Genomic DNA, 24,819 nt, shown 5'->3' with positions numbered 1-24,819 from the left:
ACAAACTCAAGTTTATATTTTAGAAAGATCACTTTAGAGGCAGGGTGAAGACTGGGCCAAAAGGGAGGTAAGAAAATAGGCTGGGAGATCACTTACACCGGAACTTAAGCTAAATCAGGGCAACAGAGATAGAGAAGGGGAGACACAAGATTCACTTCACAAGTAGAAAGGACTTGGCGATTGAGCTGGATGTGACACACAGAGAAAAGGGAAAGTCAAAGATGCTTCCCATGGTTTTAAGGAATTAGATAGGATGACATCAATTTAGGTAATCCAAGAACAAGTTAAATGAAGAGATCATAAATTTTGTTTTGAAGATGCTGAGGTTAAAGTACCTCTGGAAGCAGGTCAAAGTGCCCAACAGGAAGTTGGACATACACGTTTGAATTTGAGGAACAAGGTCAGAACTGGAGCACATTAACCCTATTACCCAGAATAGCGAATTTTAAGCCTGTGGACACGATCTTACCCTCGATGTAATGCACTGAATTCTTGAGGCAACTGCCAAAAGTTGACCAGTTCCATTTATTCTCATAGTTGTAAAAATTCCACGTAATTGTTAAAGTCTCTGTAGGCAATAACTTAAAAGTGAGCCGGAACATTTTGTCTTGGCTTCTTGGTCTCTCTTTTATTTTTTTCCCCTTCCCCTTTTGTTTGCCATTCTTTCTATCTACCTACTTATCTAGTTAAGGAAGATACAGGAAATATAAGGAAGTATAATATAAAAAAATTTGTTATTAAATATTTTCATACTTTGTCTTAATTGTAAAAGGCAAAGAAAAGAACATTTTACAATTCTACCTTTAACAAAACCTAAGTTAAATAATGATTTACCTAGGTGACTCTCCCCTGATTTTCTCTGGCAAGTCACTGCCCCTTAATTAAACGACATCCCCCAGGCAGTCAACTCCAGCTGTAACTTTAACCACAGAGGTTCCTGAAAACAATTCCACGGTCCTGTTGTTGCTTACTGTCAGAAGTTTGAGTCACACTGTACCTTTGTCTAACCGATGATGCCCTAGTTTCTTGGGAGGTGGAGAGGAAGGACCTGTTGGCAAGGAAACAGCTGCTTCCTTCCTGAGCCAGGGAAAACCAAGAAGGTGACAGATGGGCAGAGCATAAAAGCAGCCAAAAGTTGCGCTGGTTCCTTGCTGGCAAGGATTTTCACTGAGGCACGATTGGGTATTTTAAAGCATATTAATGATTGAGAGAGTTTCATCTGCCTGGGTGCTCTGCTGAAGTTCAACAGGGCTTCCCACACATCTTCTACAATGGAAAAACTTTTAAATCTGCAGTGGTACAAAGAACCTGGCCTCAGCCTATGTACAGTGGGCTAAGACTGCAAGGCACTGTCCCATTTCACTTTAGGATTATGCCCAAAAGAATGCACTTTCTGGTTAAAAAAAAAAAAAAAAAAAAAGAAATTCTGTATAGTAGTTATATTTGCACAACTTATTAGAATTACTATTAAAATTTCATTAGAAAATGTTTTTTAAATATGTTTACTTTTATATATTTAATTTTAAAAGATTTGTTGCAAACTTTTATATTCTGTTCTTTTATCACCATCCCCCATCCACTTCTGTACCCAGAAAATTAAATATTCAAGGATTCCTGGGTAAAACAGACAACCACTGGATGGATAAAACTAACATTTTAAAAATACCTGTACATAGGTAAGTTATTGTTCTTCATCAAATAGAAATTAGCAATCACTGAAAATAACATTAAAAATTAGTGTGGGCATGAAGTATGGAATTTTAAAACATCAGTTTACTATGCTGATTAATTCAACATTTATATTTGCATCAGAACTTAATAATCGCATAAATAAATAGAGCTCTCAGTTATTTTAAAAAATCAAGGGATAACATATGTATTTAGACATATTAGCAGCGTAAAGATGTATGCTTCAACACACTTATTGGGAAAACGTCTGAAAATATTACTACACTGAATTCAAGGGCACCCGCAGGAATCTGACATAAAAGTTCTCTAGAATAACAACATTTCAGGAAATTCCAAAAAAGGAAAAGGGTAAAATAGGAAATAGCCTCAAATTAATCGACAAAGTTCAGTGCTTGTTCCAACTTCATTTTTCTCTCCATTGCAAAAACAAAAAAAAAACCGAGTCTCAGGATGGGTGGGTGAATCACTTAGATGAAAGTTCATCTACTGGAATAAATGGAGAGGCCGCTTGGGCAGGTGACACAGGAGAGTCGGTGGTAGTGCTGACTTTCGCTGGTGAATTACAAGAAGATCCGGCACTGCTGCTGTTTCCATCAAGGGTATCGGAAGATACACACACACCAGGATCTGACAGCTGTGCAACGTCAGAAGAAAGCATGTTGGTGATGCCCTGGAAAAATCTCTTTGGCTGATATTCAGTTTCCATTTCACATTTTCTTTTCAATGGTCCAAGAACACTTGGTCTAATGCAATTAATTGGACTCTGGCTTCTCCGGGTAGTAAATCGGGTCGTTGGGCTGGGAATCGGACTTGGAGGCAATCCATTGCTACTCACAAAACTTTGCAAGGATGGTGAAAAACACTGCTTCCCAATTCCCCGGGTGGGTGACGGTGCTGGCGACACCGGAATGAAATCGATGCGTTTCGGGGAGGCGGATTTCTCCACGTCGTTGTCACTCAGGCTGAAACTTTCCTCCCAGGAGTGGCTTATCTGCATTGCGTTCTGCACCTCGCGCTCGTGGACGGTCTCTCGATTGATCAAGTCCATGCCCTCCTCCTGTTTGATCTGGTGCAAGCGGCTGCTGTGCATGCGGACGGGGGAGGCCGGTAGTAGCAGGCCGTGGCGGTTCGGGAACGTTGTGCTGTTTCGCCTGGCGCTCGGCGCCTCGGCCTGGAACACCGGCGAAGTGTCACTGAGGCCGTGGATCAGGGGGGCGCTGTTAGACCTCCTGAGGCCCCCGCCGCCACCGCCGCTGCCGCCGCCCTCCGCCGGGCTCCCAACCGTGCCCGGAGGCAGCTCCAGGTCCAGCTCCATCTTCTCCTGAGCCATGTCGCGGGCAGGGAGGCGGTGGCGGTGCTCAAAGACCTAGGATTCCCATTCCCCGCAGTCCAGGGCCGCTGCCGCCGCCGCCACCACCGAGAGAATCTGTCAGCGGGCTCGTCCCTCTGCGCATGCGTGCCCCTTGGCGCAGGCGCCCTGCAATGTCTCTCTTCGCGGCGCCCGCTTAACGCAAAATAGCTGCGCCGCAGCCCTAGGGGGAGGGGGGAGGAGTGGTTGGGCCACCAGTCAGTACGTTCCTTCCGCAGATAGCTGTGAGCGCAAGCCTGCTTTAACGCATATTAATAAGGTTACCACCATATTCAGGAGTATATATTTATAAAATTAGAGCTCTGAAAGAGAGGCCCTTGGCGATGTGGGGCTGTATGACTAGGAGTGGAGTTCGTCCTAACCAGAGAGGCCTTCCCTGAGGAAGGGACCATCTCCTGAGATCCCAAGAAGCAGGCCAAAAGGATGCGGTGTAGAACTGCCTGGGAAGCGGGAAGCGAGGGCTGCCAGCTGGGTGGCTGGCGGGAACCAGGAAGGGAGGGAGTGAGTGTGGCCTGGAGTGGAGAGTAAGCTGGCGGGATGTGAGGTGGTGGATCTTTATCCTGAGAACAATGAAAACTCGGAAGGTTTTCCAGCCATGGGTATAATGGCGACTGTAAAGGTCCGTGGCTGCAGTCCGGGGAATAACGTTATTGGGAGATTAGAACCTACAGAAAAAGACCAGAGAGGAGGCAATCCTCGGGGCCAGAGATGATGGTAGTTTGCAGTAAGGTGGTACTGTAGGAGAGGAGTTGGAGAGAATGGGAAAATCTGGGAACTCGGTCAAAGAGGGGAAAAAACCAACCTATATTACTATTATTTTATTTAGAATCGTATTTCCAGCACAGGCATATGTGCTCAATCATGTTCATTTAGGATGAGGAATTTAATGAGGGGAAAACCAATAGGTCCTCGAACTTTAAAAATAAAAACACAATACTTGGCTCATGTAAGTAACATAAACTTTCATATCATTAAAAATCGGTTTATATTTATTCTTTAGTGTATTCAGTCAGATTTTTTCGCACATAACCAACTGTATGCCAGGCAATGTGGTAGGAATTAGGCCCTAATATGGAGACATTTAATTTCTATCTGGGGGGGAAGAGATAAATATATGGGCTATTTTTCAGATAGTGGTAAGCCTTAGGAAAAAATAAAATAGGGTGGTGTGCCAGAGCACGACTGGTAGAAGGCAGGGGGCAATTAGATAGAGCTGGGATCTAAACGACAAGAATCAAGTCCTGCAGACATCTGGGGGATGAATATTCCAACCATAGAGACTAGCAGGTGCAAAGTCCCAAGGCAAACATAAGTGTGGTGAGCTGGCAAGGAAAGAAAAAAGGGCTGTGCCGCTGAAGCATAAGTGGGGGAGTGGTATGAGGAGGTACAAGAGTTTGGCTCTTATTCTAAGTATGATGAAAAGCCACTGGGGAGTTTTAAGCAGGAGAGTGATATTATCTAGTTTATGTTTTAGATATCACTTTGGCTCTGTGGAAAACAGGCTGAAAGAGGGCAGGAGTGGAGACAAAGATGGATTAGGAACCATGGCAACAGTACAGACAAGAGATTACTGGACTAGGGTTGTATCAATGGCGATGGGGCAGAAGTAGATGGATTCAGGATATGTTTCGGAAGTAGAACCTATAGGATGTGCAGATGGATTAGATTTAGATGGTGAAAGAGATAATTCAAAGGCAACTCAGAGGTGTTTTACTTAAACTGGGTAGATGGCAGTATCATTTACTGAGACAGGGAGAGAGTGCATTTAGAGGAGTAGAAATTAAGAGTTCTGTTTTGGTTGATTTGAGTTGGAAGTGTCTATTAGATATCCATCTGCCTAGGTGAACTGAAAGAGAGCTTAGTGATTTTTGTTTGGCCTCCTTTTTGCAGTTGAAGAAAGTAAGATCCAGAGAAGCCGGTACAGTCAGCATCACATAGCTTGTTTAGTAGTGGGAACCAGTACTAGAATCCAGCATGAGAATCCTAGTCCATACCCTTTCCACTGTCTCTCAAACAGCTTTTAATTTGAAGTCCCCACAGAATACAGATCCTGGTAATGAAATAATGTTGATTATTCATACCTATAATTATAGAAACGGATTTAAGTTTTCCAAGTGCCAGACACTATTCAAGGTGCATCATATGTAGAATCTCATTTAATCCTCACACTAACCCTAGGAAGTAAGTAGCACTGTTCCAGTTTGCAGGGGAAACTGAGATGCAGGGATTCAGTAATGTGCCCAGGATGACAGGAAGCGATGGGACCTCGCCCTTCTGGCTCCAGAGCATGGGCACGATGGTGCCTCCTCCACGTGCAGTAACATTTCAGACTAGGAGAAACCACTTCCAGATAGTTTACACCTTTGTGAGTGTAATGGTATTTGAGACAGAATTTGAAGGACAGGTAGGATTTTAATAGATGATATTTTATATAGAATTGGAAGCATGAGTATATAATAGCAAATTTGCTAATACATAAAGTACATGGAGAAGAATAGGTAATGGGAAAAAGTTGGAAATCAAAGTTGGAGTCAGAGAATTGGAGCTCTGAATGCCAAACAAAAGTGCCTGTATTTAACGTGTGGGGCAATAGGAAGCCGTTGACAAGAGGAATGACACAATGAGAGCTATGCTTTAGGGCCTGCCAGGTGGATGGATCTTAGATAGAGGGAAGTGGAAGAATGGAAGGTGGAAAGAACCAACATTTTCTAAGTGCCCAATGCTGCCAGGCCCTTTAAACACTATAGTTCCACTTAATTCTCATTGTAACCCTATAAAGCAGATACTGTTATGCTCATCTTATAAAGGGACAAGTGAGGTTCAAAAATTACAAAAGGCCCTATAGCTACATGGAAGAACAAAGATCTGAACCAATGTGAATCAAGATCTCACTTCAAAACCTATATTCTTTTTGCTGCTTTCCCCATGAAACAATGGACAAAGGATTAATCTCCAAAATATACAAACAGCTCATGGAGCTCAATATCAAAAAAACAAACAATTCAATTTAAAAATGGGAGGAAGACCTAAATGGACATTTCACCAAAGAAGATATACAGATGGCCAAGAGACACATGAAAAGATGCTCAACATCACTAATCACTAGAGAAATGCAAATCAGAACTACAATGAGGTATCTCACACCAGTTAGAATGCCCATTATCAAAAAATCTAGAGACTATAAATGCTGGAAAGGGTGTGGTGAAAAAGGAACCCTCCTGCACTGTTGGTGGGAATGTAAATTGATACAGCCACTATGGAGAACAGTATGGAGGTTCCTTCAGAAACTAAAAATAGAACTACCATACGACCCAGGAATTCCACTACTGGGCATACATCCTGAGAAAACCATAATTCAAAAAGAGTCACGTACCACAATGTTCACTGCAGCACTATTTACAATTGCCAGGACATGGAACCAACCTAAATGTCCATTGACAGTTGAATGGATAAAGATGTGGCACATATATACAATGGAATATTACTCAGCCATAAAAAGAAATGAAATTGAGCTATTTGTAGTGAGGTGGATGGACCTAGAGTCTGTCATACAGAGTGAAGTAAGTCAGAAAGAGAAAAACAAATACCATATGCTAACACATATATATAGAATCTAAAAAGAAAAAAGAAAAAAATGGTACTGATGAACCTAGGGGCAGGGCAGGAATAAAGACGTAGACATAGAGGATGGACTTGAGGACACGGGGGTGGGGGGTGGGGAGGAGGAAGCTGGGGCAAAGTGAGAGAGTAGCATCAACATATATACACACTACCGAATATAAAATAGCTAGCTAGTGGGAAGCAGCAGCATAGCATAGGGAGATGAGCTCGGTGTTTTGCAATGACTTAGAGAGGTGGGATGGGGAGGATGGGAGGGAGGCTCGGGGGGAGGGGATGTGGGGACGTTTGTGTGCATGGGGCTGATTCACTTTGTTGTATGACAGAGACTAACACAGTATTGGAAGCAATTATACTCCAATAAAGATCTATTAAAAAAAATAAAGATGGAGAATTTGATGGCTAACTCTGAGATGAAAAGAGGGTCTAAACTAAAGTTGGGAATGGCAGAAAAAGGAGATGGATGTGGAGACCAGAAGGTCTCAGACCCAGAACCCAGAACCTGACTGCCTGGCTGTATGGAGGATGAACAGAGAGGAGTCACAAACAACTGAAGTTCAAGCATGAGCAGCTGAAAGAATGGTACAACAGTACTGAATAAAAACAGAAGAGAGAGGAAGAGCTTCCGGAAGAAAATCAATATTAGATGAATAGGAAAAAAGTATTAACTATAGAGCTTATTTTATAGTATGCATAGCTTATTTCTAATTTGCATATTACTAAATTATTTCTATCAATAGTATGCCTCAAATGTGCCAACATTGTTCATCCATGTCTGGATAAACACAATAATTATCTTTACTAATAAAGCACAGAGATGGTGATAACTACAAAATCAAACATACACCTATTAGAGATCTTCACTTGTTTCCCTGTTTCTACCCTTGTCTCTACAGTCAATTCTCCACCCTATGTTCAAGGTCATCCTTAAAAATAAGACTTGAAGAGTCACTTCCCTATTCAAAACCCTTTGGTGGATTCCCACTCGGGGGGGAAAAAGCCAAGGTCATTCCAATGACCTATAGAGCTCTATCTGGGTCTCTGCCATCCCTCTGCCTACCCACCTCCAACAGCTCTCCCCAGTCACTGCTTTCCTCCAACTGCAGAGGCCTCCTTGCTAAGCTTCGGCATGCTCCCTGCCACCTAGCTTACTCTTCTTCCAGTGGACATCAAATTGTTCCATCCCTTCAGCTCTCTGCACGAATGACCTTTCCTTGTAAAAAGCAACAACAGTTCCCAACACCAAGTCTACACTCCCATCCCCCTCACTCTGTTTTCATTTTCCTCCAGTGACAATACGTATACATTGTTTTCTTGCCTCATCCTCAAGAAGGCCAACTCCATGAGGGCAAGGCCTTTGCTCTGTTCCTTGCTATAAGCCTAGTATCTAGAACAGGGCCTGGCACATAGCACTCAGTAAGCAGCTGTTGAGTCATTGTGCAAGTGAATGATGAATGAATGAATGGACTAACACAGCTCTGTCCAAAAGGGAAGAGAACTCTGGTATTTGGAAGTCCAGAAAAGCCTAATAGGCTTTTCTACACTGATTCTAAGTGCTCCTTACTTTGACAATTCCTTTTCTCATATCAAGAATATCATTATTAGTTACAGTGCCCTCCAGCCCATTCAGGTAGGCTACCTGAACAAACCATTATGTGAACCAAGACCTTTAAGTCCTAAGTTTCCATTCTTTTTAAACCATCTGCTTATACACACTTGACAGAGTTAAAATGCTCAGTGCTGAGGATTCTAAGCAGTATTTAATATACTGAGTTACTGCTTCGTCTCAAAGGAATAAAAGATAGATGAAAGAAAAGAGCAGCCATAAAATGCAATTCAGCCTGTTGCGAAAATAATACCAGAGGCAGGCTCTAGATCTTCCCTAAGTCAATTCACCCTTCTGGTTTCACTCCGGGTATGAATTAAATACCACACTTAGGAGTAAGTCATAAAATCAAACATCTACTCATTAAACTTTATTGTGATTAATATCGTATTTTTTCAAACAAACAGGTAGTTTCCTTTTAATTCCTAGGAGCAATTTTTTTTAACTCAACATTTTATTTTTGAGATTCAACATAATGTTGTTGTATAGTATTCTACCCTTTAAATATACCAGAATTTATTTATCCATTCAAACACTAGTGGAAGTTTGCACAGTTTACAGTTTGGGGCTACAGCAAATAGGAGTTCTATAAACATCTAGGAGCAATTTTTGACTATTAAACCCCCAAGCATATAAAAAGGCAAATATCCACCTTTGAATCCGTATTGAATGAATGTGAAATACAAAAATATGTGTACATGTATAATCTGAGATAAGCTGGAAAATGTCTCCATATCCCACATTAACTAATATCACCTATCTAGAATAAAAATATTGCAGAGGAAAAGTGTACTTTCAAAGCACAGGAGCTCAGGAGTGTTAACTGGTACAACAACTTAGGGAAAATGTTTGGCAGTACATCATACTACCTACTAAAAGAAAATATATGCATGTTCTATGATTAAGAAATTCCACTCTGGGGTATATATCCAAGAGAAATGAGTACTTATGTCTACTGAAAGCCATGTACGAGAATGTTCCTTGCATTATTATTCATAATAGCCCCAAACTGGAAACAACCCAAATGTCCATGAACAGAACAGTCAAAAAGGGTGAACACATTATACAATGGAATTCGTTTTTGTTTTTTTTTTGTTTTTGTGGTACGCAGGCCTCTCGCTGTTGTGGCCTCTCCCGCTGCGGAGCACAGGCTCCGGACGCGCAGGGTCAGCGGCCATGGCTCACGGGCCCAGCCGCTCCGCAGCATGTGGGATCTTCCCGGACCGGGGCACGAACCCGTGCCCCCTGCATCGGGAGGTGGACTCTCAACCACTGCGCCACCAGGGAAGCCCTACAATGGAATTCTTTACTCAACAAGATGGATGAGTTACAGTACAATGTTGAACGAAAGAAATCAAACACATAACAAAGCATACTCTTTGACTACCTTTTTATGAGATTCAAGAACAGCCAAAAGCAATCGATGGAGGTAGCAGCCAAAATAGTTGTTACCCTTGGGACTACTAACTAGGAGGGACACAAGGAAATGTTCCATATCCTGTTCTGGGTGCTGTTAACACAGGCATCAACATATGTAAAAAATGATTAAATAAGTACTTAAAATGTATACACTTTGTTGCATATCAAGTTAGTCCTCAAAATGTTATCGATATAGAGAAAAACAGAATGGGAACTTGGAATGTAAATGGAAGACAAAACAGAATAAGGATGTACTTTAGTCAGGATGAAGATATGTTGTTCAAACGCTAACCATGAGTCTAACTCTAAACTGGAACGCTAAGCTTCCAAATCTCTGACACACAACATGATCAGTGGAAGAACAGCTCGTCGGCCTTGACAGGACAAAGAAAGCAGACAGAAACACACACATACGCCCTTCAAGCTGTCTTTCACTGGGGCCCTAAACACCAAAAGACTCCAGGAGCCTCACACAAACACTGGACACTGTCTGAGGCCAGTTACAGATCACCAACAGCACCATCGGTTCTCCTTGGCCCTGTTCCCAAAGAGCCCTCAAAGTTACTTATTTCTATGGAGGCATGACAGAGGAAATGAAGCCCATTTCATAGCCTTTGACTTTCTCAACTGCACTCCGTGTATTCTGTTCAGTCGGTTCTGCGGTATCCTCCTAAGCATACTTCATGAAATGAAACAGAGTTAAAATAACGTCAGAGGAACTCAGCGGGGGCTGTGATTACATATGGAAGGAATGAGAATTGTGTTTGAGGACGCGACTTTGGCTGCAGGGAACTTATTTCGTTATCATAATGAAAGAAAAATAGTAGATGATCTCAGAAACTGTTATCAACCATTTACTGTACACTTACTGAGAGCCAGTAAGTACAGAGACTCTTCCTAGCATCTACCCTCGAGGTTGCTTAATCTAATCCTTAAAACTTTAAAGCAGCAGCAAGGATTAGAAGATCAAAGCACAAAGCTTACTAAGGGGCTTTTGACCCCCTCACCTTTCATTTTCGACAACTGCTAAAAGCCATCATGCCACTTGCATGGAGCTACAATCTTTATAGGGAAGAAGTAAAAAGGCAGAAAGGGGGCCTCAAAGGCCTGATAGAGGAGGCTTAAACAGCCTAGGTCCTCACCAAGGTTCAAGCAAACAAATATATGTGAATTGTAGTTATTTTGTTCAATTTTTTTCAAGGGAAGATATTAAAAATAGCCATCCAGCCCCCACTCTCTACTTTAAGTCCTTCGAATAAAGTAGAACAATTGGTTGGTATCATTTTTTGATCCTCGCCAATTTTATACATTTTAGGCAGTACCCATTTTTTAGTGCCTTCTCTTTGGCATTAAACTTCTCCTAGGCCATAAACCAAGGTTATGATTGTTGTCCTTCACTGTTTTCATGTTTCTCTCTACCTGTCTGCTATCTTTCCCTTAAAAGATTAACCCATCTGGCAAGCAAGAAAAAAGAACTGATGTCTTTACGGATAATGTATAAAGTTAACTTTGAAACATGCAAAAGCTGCAAATCTAGTTGGATTATATACTTGGCCTCCCAGTTGGGTGTCTGGGAAACTTCTAAAAGGGGTCAACGTATTAGTGCCAGTAGGACTATAGCCAAAAAAAAACGGTACCAAACCTGGAGTCAGACAATCATACTTCCAGCACAGTGACCTTGGACAAGTCTGTCAACTTCTCTGGGCTTGCTTTTCTCATTTATGAAGTGGGGACACAACCTCTTTGTTGTAAAGATCAAATGATCTCTGTCCGTAACAGGCCTTGCAAATGGTAAAGGCCCTATACAAACAGGCTTCTCTCAATGAAAATACTTAGTGCTATGATCGCAGAATGACCCTGCCTACTTTTCCCCTACTCTCATCCAAAAGCTTCCTTTGTTTTCTTGCTTTTAGTTTGATTCTGTGAAATAAAATTCTCTCCCCGCCTTCTTCCCCAAGACCATTAGTAATTTTTAGAGACACACAGTTTCTGTGGTCTAAGAAGTATGAACTGAAAAGTTCATCTGCAATTAGGTGGACAATTTCTAAGAAGAAGAAATAAGAAAAACCACATTTCTAAGAATTTCACTCTCTGAGTCTGCCTGAGAAGAGATGGACCCCACAGGGTGGAGAGGCCATCAGGACTAAAAATGTGGCTCGATCAGTGAATCCTATTCCCCGCAGCAAGTCATTTGTCTGTCCCCAACAGCAGCAGCTACCCTCCCTGATAGCGCTGAACTTTTCAACTGGGACTAATCCCAGAGGCTTATTCTCATTTATTCATTTTAAACCCCGTTTTGAATTCTGCTGTCGTGCTACTGTCTTTCCTGGCATATAATGAACTGCACAGACACACATTTGGCTGAGCCTGATAAACAAGATGAACCCAGCCCCTCTCAGACAAAATCGGAAGGGGAAAGGGGAAGAGACCAGAAGAAGATTCAAGAAGTTTCAAGAGTTACCGTTCCTCGAGATGCACACCCTTCTCTCCAGGTAGCTGACTCCTTGTAGGTATGTTTTGAAGATCAGGCCAAACGACCTGAAGAAGTTTGAAGCTGCTGCCCCAGACCTAAAGATTCATAAACTACATGCTTTAGGGAAATGTTTTTGGCTTTAGAGGATGACAGCTGCATAGCCAAGAGTCACCTAACCTCTAAGACACTTGAAGAAAGTGAATTCTAGGACTGAGAAAGAGGGCAGTTTCTAATTTTTCTTTTCCTTTCACCCAGCTATACTTTAAGCTAATATGTATTATGGAGGGGTGCTCTATTTCCTCCCATCTTATACTTACTAATTTATAAACTGAATGCAACTGTAATTCAGCATCTGTATGGCTTTTCCACATGCGGCTCCAGTTTTTGGTAGGAAATGAATTTTTACCACCCATGGAGTTCTGTCATCTGAAAGTTTCACTTATTAGGAAGTGGTACAGATTTTTCTTCTTCACTCTCCATTTGTTCATTTTGTTCAAACGCTATCCACGAGTCTAACTCTAAACTGGAACGCTAAGCTTCCAAATCTCTCTGACACACAACATGATCAGTGGAAGAATAGCTAGTTGGCCTTGACAAGACAAAGAAAGCAGACAGAAACACACACATACGCCCTTCAAGCGGCCTTTCACTGGGGCCCTAAACACCAAAAGACTCCAGGAGCCTCACACAAACCCTGGACACTTGTCTGAGGCCAGTTACAGATCACCAACAGAACCGTCGGTTCTCCTTGGCCCTGTTCTCAAAGTTACTTATTTCTATGGAGGCATGAAAGAGGAAATGAAGCCCATTTCATAGCCTTTGACTTTCTCAACTGCAATCCGTGTATTCTGTTCAGTCGGTTCTGCGGTATCCTCCTAAGCATACTTCACGAAATGAAACAGTTAAAGTAACGTCAGAGGAACTCAGCGGGGCTGTTATTACATACAGAAGGAATGAGAAGACTTCTCCTCTAAAAGAGGAGACTTCTTCAGCCCTTATGGTTGTGACACTTTTACCAGACAATGTCGTCATCATTATCATCATCATCATACAATAGTAGCTTACATTTACTGAGGGCATATGTGCCAGGTACCCTTCTAAGTACTGTGTGTATATGAACTCATTTAATCCCTACACCATTTCTAGGATTATGATCCTCATTTTATAGATGAGGGAAAGGAGGAACACAGAGGTTAACGTAGGTGCCTGAGATGACATAACCAGTTAAGGGGTAGAGGAATTTAAGCCCAGGGGTCTGGCTTCAGAGGCTCACAGCTCATGAAACACAGGTGGATTCCTCAAACCTGCCATGTTCATAGTGCTCCAGGCTATTTTGAAAGAATGATGGCGGACTTGACATGTACAGGATAATCATTCTGCTTATCAGAAAGACAGATGAGGGATCCATGTAATTGCATGGGCTTACAGATACTAGCGAGGTAACAAAATTCAGCAATTAATAAATGCCCTACTTGCCCCAAAGCAGTGCCGAAAACTAATGCAAAGTGTTAGAACCACGGAATGTCAGCTCTGAAAGGAGCTTTAGAAATCACCTACACTAAACTTTATCAGCAAGGAATTAGGTTCAGAGAGAGCCAGTGATTTCTTCAAGGTCAAAAAGGCATCCAGGACAGAGGCAAGACGCTTTATTTAAGTCATAGAAATTGCTTCCTCATGTTTGCTCTCTGGGTTCCCCTTTCACTTTCAACTCTTTCTCTAAACAACAGCATCCACTTCCATGGTTTCAACTATGACCAATGTGCTGATGTCTCTCAGATTCATGTCCCTAAGTAGGGCTGACCTATCTCTAGACTGTAATATATAACTACCTACTAGACAATTCTACTATACTTTTCACAGGTCCTTCAACCTTGTCTGTGAACAAGCTCACTTCTCCCTACCCCAAATCCACTCTTCTCTTGAGAATGAACTACACAATAATCTCTCCAGACAGCCACAGCAAAACTGCACAGGTTCTAGATCTCTCCACCCCTTCATGTCTTCCACCTAAACCATCACTAAATCTCTTCAATTTTACTTGCTTAACATCTGATAGCCTCCCCTTTCTTTCTGCCTCTATTACTAAAGCATTCTGTCTGCCCCCAACTACAATAGCTTCAATGAGTCTTGGGCATATGAGGATGGCTCCAATCCTACCCAATTTGCATAAGTGCTGCCAGGATGAATTTTCTGAAGTAATCTCATCACAAGAGCAGACAGACAGGCTACAGAGAGGAAGACAGACTGAAAAGAAGGAAGGAGGGTGGGAGGGAGGGAGGAAGTGGCTAACCCTAGTATCTGCCCAAATTGCTCTAAAGCTCCACTCCCTTTGAATGGAAAGTACTACAACATAGTATTTAAGAAATCATGCTCTGAAGTCAGAGAACCTGGGTTTAAATCTTGACTGTGTAACTTACACATACGTGGCTTGGGGGTCAAGTTACTTCCCCTCCTTGAGACTCAGTTTCCTCATCGAAAAATGAGGATAATAGTCCCTCTATCAAATGACTATTGTGAACATTAATTGAGGTAATATGCACGAAACTCTTAGAACACAGCCAGACATGAGATTTCTCAAAACAGATCCTAGAACCATAACCAGTACATCTTATTTAACCAGACTGTTGCCTCACTTCTCTTTCCTAGGCACCAACCACCTAGCGAGCTCTTCCTGCAGTATTTATTGAGTGCCGAATCTACATGCAGTTCAGTTTGGAGACTGAACAAATACTAGAGCTTCTCTGCTAGAACTCTGAGATTTCAAAATCCTTCAAACCACAAAACACTCAAAATCTGTTACAATGAAAGCTCTGTAGAGGCTATTATAAAGATGAAAAAGACAGCAGGGAAGTTGAGAATCCAGGAAGGAGGTAATCAGCACATTATTAACCATACAATAAGCTAGGTCTCAGGCATCCCTGGTGGCGCAGTGATTGAGAGTCCACCTGCCGATGCAGGGGACACGGGTTCATGTCCTGGTCCGGGAAGATCCCACATGCCGCGGAGCGTCTGGGCCCGTGAGCCATGGCTGCTGAGCCTGCGCGTCCGGAGCCTGTGCTCCACAATGGGAGAGGCCACAACAGTGAGAGGCCCGCGTACCGCAAAAAAAAAAAAAAAAAAAAAGCTAGTTCTCATATCCTTGGCCTTAAGTGAGCATCAGAATCATCTGTGGAATTTTTAAAACAAACACAACAGAGCCCCAGTGCAGAGGTTCTCACTCAATAGGCCCGGGACCTGGTATTGCCATTTTTGTTTAAAAAAAAAAAAAAAAATTCTCCAAGTGAATCTGATGTGCTCCGAAGGTTGGAAACTCCTGGAGTGAAAAGCATCTCTACTGCTCACAAGTACTTATTAAAATATTAACATTTTAGAAGATGAGGAGATTGCTTTCAGCTGATTGAGGGGAATAACAGAAAGTCTATGCAGAATTCTTGCAAAACGGATCCCAAGGGAGTCTGTTCTAACCTGCCCAATTTGGAGCATGAGAAGCCATCTTCCAATAATAACACTAGCTGAGTGAAACCTTCACGTGAGAATTTTTGTTTTTCTGTTATCTGGACTCCTTCTTATCCCTGTTTTGACCTGGAGAGGACAAGACCTCAGCAAGATGGCCAAAGGCTGAGAAAGAGGCTTTTTGCCTGCAGCAGGCCTTACCGAAGGAGGGGAGAAGAGCTGAAATGAAGTTGGAGGCTCTGCCAATCACATTGGAGATACCAGCAGCAAACCGGGATTTAAAATGACACTTGTCAAATGTGGCAGAAATGCTGAAGGATTTGGTTTGCAGGGAGGGAGGATGATGTCTGGGAGATACCTGGGGATCTTAGGGAGCGGCAGAGGGAGGGAGATAGAAACAGAGGGAGGGCGTGTGCAGGGGGTGGGGGGGGGCTGTGGAATTGGGAGGAGCTGCACCTTAGGTGGGTGATAAGAAACTGGAGGAAGCCAGTAGACTATGCTCTGAAAAATGTGGTTAATTCAAACTGAGAAAACATTTTTCAAGTTCTGACGGGGTGCCAGGTGCTTCCGCACAGACTCAGAGGAAAGCAAGCAATAAAACATCACCATGACGGATCATGGAAGGGTTCTTAAGGACAGGATTTTCTTAAACTTTTTTTCTTTCCCGAGAAGTGACTAATGGTAAGAGAAATACTAAAGATACGAAAGGAAAGATAATTGGGACAGAAAGTCCTGGAGTGCAGGGAGGAAATGGAATTGGGGGCACAAGCAACAGGTTATAAATATTTATTTAAAGCCTATAAAAATAACCTTTAGCTTTAGAGAAGTCAAATCTGGGGGAATTACACCGCTCTTTTCTTCATCAATAATAGCTAGTTATGGGCTTCCCTGGTGGCGCAGTGGTTGAGAGTCCGTCTGCCGATGCGGGGGACACGGGTTCGTGCCCCGGTCCGGGAAGATCCCACGTGCCGCGGAGCAGCTGGGCCCGTGAGCCATGGCCGCTGAGCCTGCGCGTCCGGAGCCTGTGCTCCATCCACAACGGGAGAGGCCACAACGGTGAGAGGCCCGCGTACCACAAAAAAATAATAATAATAATAATAACAGCTAGTTACAGTTTCAGAGGGCTGCTTACATTTGATCTACTCCATCACTGACAACATGAAAACTTCCACTTTTCTTTAGCAAAAATGAAGGGAAAATGCAATTAATGTTAGTGCTTTTATTATACCTAGCAGTTCTGGAAGCCGGATAGAGACTATAAGCTAGAAAAAAAACACAGCCTAGGCTTCCCTGGTGGCGCAGTGGTTGGGAGTCCATCTGCTAGTGCATGGGACACGGGTTTGAGCCCTGGTCCGGGAAGATCCCACATGCGGCGGAGCAATGGGCCTGGGTGCCACAGCTGCTAAGCCTGTGCTCTAGAGCCTGTGAGCTACAACTACTGAGCCCGTGTGCCTAGAGCTCAAGCTCCGCAACAAGAGAAGCCACTGCAATGAGAAGCCTGTGCACCGCAAGGAAGAGTGGCCCCCACTCGCCGCAATTAGAGAAAGCCCGCGTGCAGCAACGAAGACCCAATGCAGCCAAAAATAAAATAAAAAAAATTTTTTATGTATATAATGTTTTAATTTTAAAAATAAGATGAGGGAACTAGGGGTATATTATTGGGTTTGAAGAGGTTGTGCATTTAATGAAGCAAATATTTAATTTCTTCAAATGCTTCCACCACTTTTCCCAATAGTGTGACTAAGTCAACTGTCTACACGTGTGCCCAGTACCTCGCTTCAGTTTATTATCAACAACTGAAATGCTTCCAAGGACAGGCAGGCAGAGGAGTGATAGCACTACAAGAAAGAGCATTTGCACTCAGCAGACTGGAGAGCTGGGGGGCATCTAAAGGAGACAAACAGCCACTGTGCAATTCCAGCCAGCTGTTGCCCTTTGCAGAAAAGGGTGTCATTCAATGCTGAAGCTTCTAATTTTTCGAGAGGCTAAACATTCAGATTTTCAAAACCATGGATTCTCACAATCTGTAGATGTTAAATTAAAAAAAATAAAAAAGCTAACACACTGGGTGGGCCTGATCAAAAGGGTATAAACGCTGGTTTAGGCTCGGAGGCACTAGCTCATGACCTCTGAAAACCCATTCTTTTCTCTCATTTTTTTTTTAAACATCTTTATTGGAGCATAATTGCTTTACAATGGTGTGTTAGTTTCTGCTTTAGGACAAAGTGAATCAGTTATACATATACATATGTTCCCATAACTCTTCCCTCTTGTGTCTCCCTCCCACCCTCCCTATCCCTCCCCTCTAGGTGGTCACAAAGCACTGAGCTGATCTCCCTGTGCTATGCGGCTGCTTCCCACTAGCTATCTATTTTACGTTTGGTTGTGTATATATGTCCATGCCACTCTAGTCTCAGCCCTCTTTCCCCAGGACTGTCATTCCTGTTCTGCTGCATGATGACCCCTCCTTCCACAATACCCTTTATCTTTTTTCTTTATTCTCAACCTAGTCTCTGGCCACAGGCTAAGAGGACAGCAGCCATGTTTTAGAAGTAAAGGGATACCCTGCAGTGCTTGACCTGGGGCCTGGTGCACGTCAAGAACATGAGAATGATGGTGGGTGATACCTTTGATACCTCTCCTAGTGGATGATGGATGCATCCAGTTTTTCCTTTTCTTCCCACTTCTATCCCTACCAGCAACAGTTATAACCAGCCCTGTGTCTTACTGACTTCTCTCACTGTTTTTAATAATTTTCCAGTTGATTCTCTTCTTTCTAGGTACGTACTTCAAATACCTACAAATAATAAGTTCCACTTCAATGTTTATATCTATTACTACTTTCTCTTGTCTCCTGGCTGGTATTTTCTGAGTCAGGTTTATAATTTCAATGAAAATGAGCATTCTTATCATGCATTTGACTTAAATGGGAATGCTTCTTGTGTTTCACAAAATATGATGCTGTTTTGTCATGAGACTATGCGGTATTTAAAATAAAGCAACAAAAGTAACAAATCCTACTTATTCTAATTTTACTAAGTTTAACTTTTTTCTTTATAATCCAGAATGTGTGTTGGATATTTTTTCTGTTACCAAAGACTGATTTTATTTATTCTTATGAAGTTAAGTTTATTGACATATAATTTACATGCAATAAAATTCACCTTTATAAAGAATACGGTTCAGTGAGTTGTGACGAATGTATATAGTCACATAAACATTGCCACAATCAATATATCATTGGATGTTGAATTTTAGCAAAGCATTTTTGGCACCTGTTAAGATGACAATATAGATTTTTCTCTTTTGATCTAATATGGAGCCCAGCTTCTCCAATACTGAACCAAGCTCACATTCCTGTGATGTACCCCACTTGACCATGTATTTATTTAATGTACTGCTAAATTCTATTTGATGGTATTTTATTGAAGGGTTTTGCATCGATATTCATAAGCCAGATTGATCTTCGGTGTGTGTGAGCATACACATGTACATGTTCACACACACTATCTTTGTGAAGTTCTGATATAAAGATCATTTTGGAATAAAAAAACTTGGAAGTTTGCTTTTTGCTCCTTCCTTAGAAAAAGCTGTAACAGTAATGTGGACATTCATCCAGGTTTACATGGGAAAGCTCCAGTTTACATCACTTGTCCCAAGTCAAACTCCCTTTAATAAATTATATGGTCACCCTACTTAATATCATCAATATCCTTGAATGTTGGAAGAATTTACTGAGGCCAACTGGACCTTGCACTTTGAATTTAGAAAGCATCTTCTGATAACTTTTTCATTTCTTCCATGGTTACTGATTTAAGCTCTCTCTCCTGGGAGCCACTTTGAAACAGTAAAATTTCCTAGAAATACCACCTACTTCATCTATCTCCATGGAATTTCACATAGTACCTTACAACATTTTTTGGTTATTTCTTCTATTTTGGTCTTTAATTCTGTTGACTTTTACTTTCTCTGGTAATAAGAGAACAAAAGCCATACTTGTTCACCGTACAAAATTTTAAAAAAACAAATAAAAACACATACAAAATTAAAAAAATAAAAACACATACAAAGAAAAAGTTAAAAATTACCCATAACCCCATTACTCAGAAATAATTATTGCTGACACTGTCATGTGGAACATTTCAGACTTTTGGCTGCCTACAAACCTGTATTCCTACCTATGCACAGCGTTTATTAACTAGTCTCTTCCTTGTTATATGGTGTGACCATATTTTCCATATCAATAAATACATATTTACATCTTCAATTTCAATGGCTGTGAAGCATGATTATACCATGACTTTCTTATTTAAATTCCTGACAATAGGGGATAGGTAGATGGGTTATTTTTTTTAAACTATTTTTAACAATGCTGCATTGAACGTTAACTAACATCTTTGCATGCTCATCCAGTTATACTGGTAGGACAGATTATTAAAAGTAGAAGTGCTAGTCAAAGATAGATATATTTAAAAACAATTTTTTGCTTATAAAAAGTCTGAATTTCTTATATTAAAAAAATCAGCAAAGTAAATATTTCCTGCAATCCATTCTCCAGTGATACTTCTGTTCACATTTTGTTAGGGATATAGCCACCAAGCCTTAGTGTATACTTTTTTTTAAACCATAAATGAGACCATATTATACATACTAATTTGTAACTTACTTTCCATATTATACCATCTTTTCCTGCACAGCATCATTCTGTACAGCTATAAGATATTCAATGGATAAAAGAACCATAATTTGATTAACTACTGATGTAAATGTGAGATGTTTCCAATTTTTGCTACTATAAACAATGCTACTATGAATATCACCGTCTTTAGTTTCGGCTCCATTGTTCAATTATTTCCTTAGGCTAAATTCCCAGAGGTGGAACTGCTAGATCAAAGGATTTTTACTTCAAGGCTTCTGATGAACACAAGACCCTTGAGAAAGTCTGCACCAATCAGCATTCCCAACAGTCTGAGTGCTTGCTCTCCACATCCACCTCAACCTCAACCTCGGTATTTTTGTTCTTAAACTTAGGCTTAGATAACAAAAAGTGGCACTTAGGTTTGCTATTGTTCGCATTTTTTTTTTTTTTTTTTTTACTTTTTGGCCTCGCCCTGCGGCATGTGGGATCTTAGTTCCCCAACCAGGGATCGAAGCCGCGCCCCTGCATTGGAAGCAGTCTTAACCACCGGACCGCCAGGGAAATCCCTGTTTTTTGCATTTTAAAAATTATTAATAAATTGGATATTTTTTATGTACTTTTTGGCTCTTCACAAGTTACCAAATCACTCTATATGATCTAGTAGCTATCTATAAACAGAATAGCCATAATAAATCATATTTATTTCTTAAAATCTTCAGTCCTATTTTGGAGAATTAAAAAAAAAAGAAAAAAGGAAAACATGCCTTGCATTTTTAGAATTAGCCCTGGGTGCTCTTGTTGGAATTTTGTTCTAAGTTTATTCCAAGTAAGGGAGAGCAACCATTTTCTCCATGTTGCATTAACATGAATAGGTACCAGAACATTATAAAATGTTTTGTTGGAGCACAGAATTCAGTGTAGCATGGGTACACACCCAACTTTCCAGTACAGCATAAGCATTTTAATAGATATTTCATTATAATACAGTCTCATCTCTAACTGCTCCATGGAACAGACCACTAAAATACTAGAGGCAGGCTAGTTTCATCACATTGTCAACATCTGTAATGTTTGAAGCATTAAAAAATAAGGAGTGCAATCTTTCTCAGAGCTTTCATTTTTTTCAGGGCTTTCATTTTTAAATAAGCACCCATTATGAACAATTGTGACTGATTTCCTTTGGAGCAATAACATGGTGAACATTCACTTTTTTTTTTTTAAACAGTTAAGAACAAATGACCTGCAAGTGAATTCAAGATAATGAGCAGTGATTGTAGCATTCCATCAAAGCATTTTTGTTTAAATGCTTAAAAACAAGATTCAGAATCCATATTCCAAAAGGCAGCAAATTTAGATGGGCCTTCTCCACTTTTTCTTAAACTCTAGTTTTATTTTTAAATGCACACGTCAAATGTGTGAAATGCTTCAGTGTTTTTAAATAACTGTCATTAAAGAAATCAAGGTAATTATAATTTGAAACAAAATTTTGGGGGGAAACACTGATGTTTATGTTTATATCAAGAGATCACATAATAAAGGTGAGGGCAAGAAAAGGTTTAATTTATCAAGTATAACTAGAATAAATATTTTTTTACCATTACTCTTTTTTGTTTTGATAAAGTATTGCCTAATCTGTCTGACCTTGCAACGCTTGATATAATGTATAAAGCAACACTCTAGCATTAAATGAAAATCCAGTAAAAAAAAAAAAAAAGTTTATATTCCTAAAGCATTCAGTAGAAAGATACTAAAATTCTAAGGTCCTTCAATAGTACTTTGATAAAAGAATTACTAGACAAATATAGCAACTTTGGGAAACAAATCTTATCCTCCCAACTCATTCATTGAGCTATAGGCCCCCAAATATAACAGATTCTAAAATCTAGTATAAGAGATGATTAAAGCAACAGGTTAGGAAAATAAGATGACACTAAGAAATGGAAAGGCCATTTTATGGAATTAATAGTACTGTGAATTCACCCACAATGGATGGACTTAACCGCGTAAATATTCCCAGAAATAACCCACCACTTAGCTCCTGAATGCAATGAAAAAATGACCACTATGGAGACTGTTTATTGTTGAGATTAGTATCATCAAAAAGCAACCAAGTTTAAAGAGAGTCAAGATAAACCGAAAAATCGTGACATCTCCTGAAAGATGAAACAAAGGTGATGATTAAAAAAAAAAAAAAATCAGGGGAGGAATATGTCCAAAAAAAGGGATATCTATAAAAGGAGAGAGAAGAGAAAATCAGTGTCTCTGCTATCTCCAGAGAAATGGTGCCCTGAACCAAATGCTCTGAGAATTCTCATTTGTCTGGCAGACATGGAGTTAAGTGAGCAAGGCTGATCCACTGGGTTGGCATCGGCTGTTGAAACCAGCCCTTCAAAGCATTCATCTACATTTGCTCCAACTCCTCATCCTTACTTATGAGACCATTTGATGTTAACACAGGAGCTCAAGAAAGTTTACCAGTTCATGGGAAGAAAATACACCACCTCATTGCCATAATTGTCACAGCACGCTGAGAGGTTTCCATTTTGAGTATAAATTGATAAAAGTGTCATTTTTCTTCATCAGTCTCTCTGATGATTTTGAGTAGTAAGAATCGAACCACCAGGGTCTAATCAGCCTTGCAAAATAAGGACAGAGTTGATAAATCCACGAAGCTCAAATCATATTTTTTTTAAAAATCAACAATTTTCCCAACAATTTCTGATGTTGAAACTCCTCAGCATGGGCTATGCAGACCTTTCCTACTTTTTCAACCTCATGTAATATGATTGTGATCAACATCAACAGCTGACATTTGTTAAGTGTTTTTTTTTTATATCTAAGGCCCTGTTCTAAGCATTTTACTTATGAGATCTTACTAATAAAACCCCACAACGTAGCTAGTGTTGTTTTCTTTGTTTTACTAAATGGGGAACTAAGGCACAGAAAGGTTAAATGCTTTGCTCCATCACGTTCCCACATGAATCTTACACTTCAGTCATACTGAAATATTTGCAGGTCTTGCAAACGCCATATGCTTTTGCACACGATTGGCTTTGCCCAAAAAACCATTCCACTTTTTCTTATCTGACCATTTCCTATTGATTCTTCAAGACTCAGTTTAGGTAGGGCCTCCTCTGAGAAACCTTTCTAGATACCCTGACTTCCCTAAGATAAGTTAGATGCTCCCTCTTCTGCACTCCTATTACCAATATGTATCCACTCACACCTAACATGGGGATTGTAAGAGTCTGTATGCAAATCTGTCCCCCACTGGGCTACAGGCTCCCTCACGGGCAATATCAGGGTCACTGAATAAGGCCTCATAGTCTTTCACTGCACAAATCCAGGGGGTGCCATTCATAGACTACAGAGTGATATAAATGGTGACTCCTGGGGTTGTACGATATGGCAGCTCTAAAGGACACTATCCCCATTGCCTTCCAAAGAATTTGGCACATTTCTAAGTGACTGAATGGCCGAGACAGAGCTCACAATAAATGTGAAATGGTGCTTCACCATTGAGGTCTCCCAACCAGTTCATTACCCTCCAAACCAACACTGTCAACCGAAAGATAAGTGCTGGTTTGCACACTCAGAAAACTCCTGCCTTGTCTCTTCTACATCAGTTTCTTGTACATTTTCTCTAAATGCTAACAGTGAATTTAGATTTCCCTCTAAGCCTTTGATAATGGCATAATTAATCTGCAAATAAATGTGGCATTTTCACCAGAGACGCAAATAATCGTAGTGAGAGCCAGATATAAAAATCTACCCAAAAGAGTGGACTGAAATACAAACTAAGTCCAATTTTTCTATTTAATGAGCACGTTCACAAGGACAGCATGATTCTAAATTCAGAAAACCAACATTCCACAACTTCCAACCACCTGCTCAGCAGAGAGAAAAAATTACACACTGAACTTTGGCAAACATTTATGATATCTTTGATTAGAGGTTAAAAAAAAAGCTTAGGCAATACATTCTTATTTTCTTTAGAAGGACACAGTTTCTGTCTTTCCATGGGTGGGAACATGGTCCTTGGTCAAAGAACCTTCTACACACAATTAGCTTTAAGAAACAGCTGGAGATTGAGGCAGGCTTCGCTGAAGAGAAATTCTTTAGTCATTCAAGGTCACTATTTAGCCCTAATTCCCACAGTTGACTCCTGCCTTCTGTTGGCTGACTGTGCCTAACTCGGAGTGGGAAGAGGGAACAGAGACAAAAACGACTTGCTCTGAAATTATTCCTAGAAACTATGAAACCTCAGAGACTTGACAATGTGGTAGGCAGAAAAATGCTCCCCCAAAGACGTCCAAGTCCTGATCCTCCAAACCTGTAACTATGTTGTGACTGTGGCATGGGGGATTAAAGTTGCAGGTGGAATTAAGGTTGCTAATCGGCTGATCTTAAAATAAGGGGCCTTTAGAGGGAAGAGAGAGACTGAACCGGGGATTGTTAGCTTCGATGGTAGAAGGAGGTCATGAGCCAAAAAAGACTGCTGCTGCTGGCCTCAACAATCTGAAAGACGCCAAGATAACAGATTCTTCCCTGGA

At 40.9% G+C, this 24,819-nt stretch overlaps 2 protein-coding genes across 4 annotated transcripts in view; both read right to left on the bottom strand.

Annotated features, from left to right (window-relative positions):
• PIP5K1B (phosphatidylinositol-4-phosphate 5-kinase type 1 beta) overlaps positions 1-24,819 on the bottom strand; it is a 329,179-nt gene that overhangs the window by 253,926 nt on the left and 50,434 nt on the right. The window lies entirely within an intron of this gene.
• On the bottom strand, positions 1,754-3,139 carry PABIR1 (PP2A Aalpha (PPP2R1A) and B55A (PPP2R2A) interacting phosphatase regulator 1). The gene has a single exon (XM_082612592.1). It carries the CDS (start codon positions 3,017-3,019, stop codon positions 2,153-2,155), a length of 867 nt encoding a protein of 288 aa, XP_082468718.1. The 5' UTR covers positions 3,020-3,139; the 3' UTR covers positions 1,754-2,152.

This window comes from Mesoplodon mirus (genome assembly GCF_964341445.2).
Source record: "Mesoplodon mirus genome assembly, chromosome: 1".
Taxonomy (NCBI): domain Eukaryota; kingdom Metazoa; phylum Chordata; class Mammalia; order Artiodactyla; family Ziphiidae; genus Mesoplodon; species Mesoplodon mirus.
This window is presented reverse-complemented; position numbering and strand designations above follow the sequence as displayed.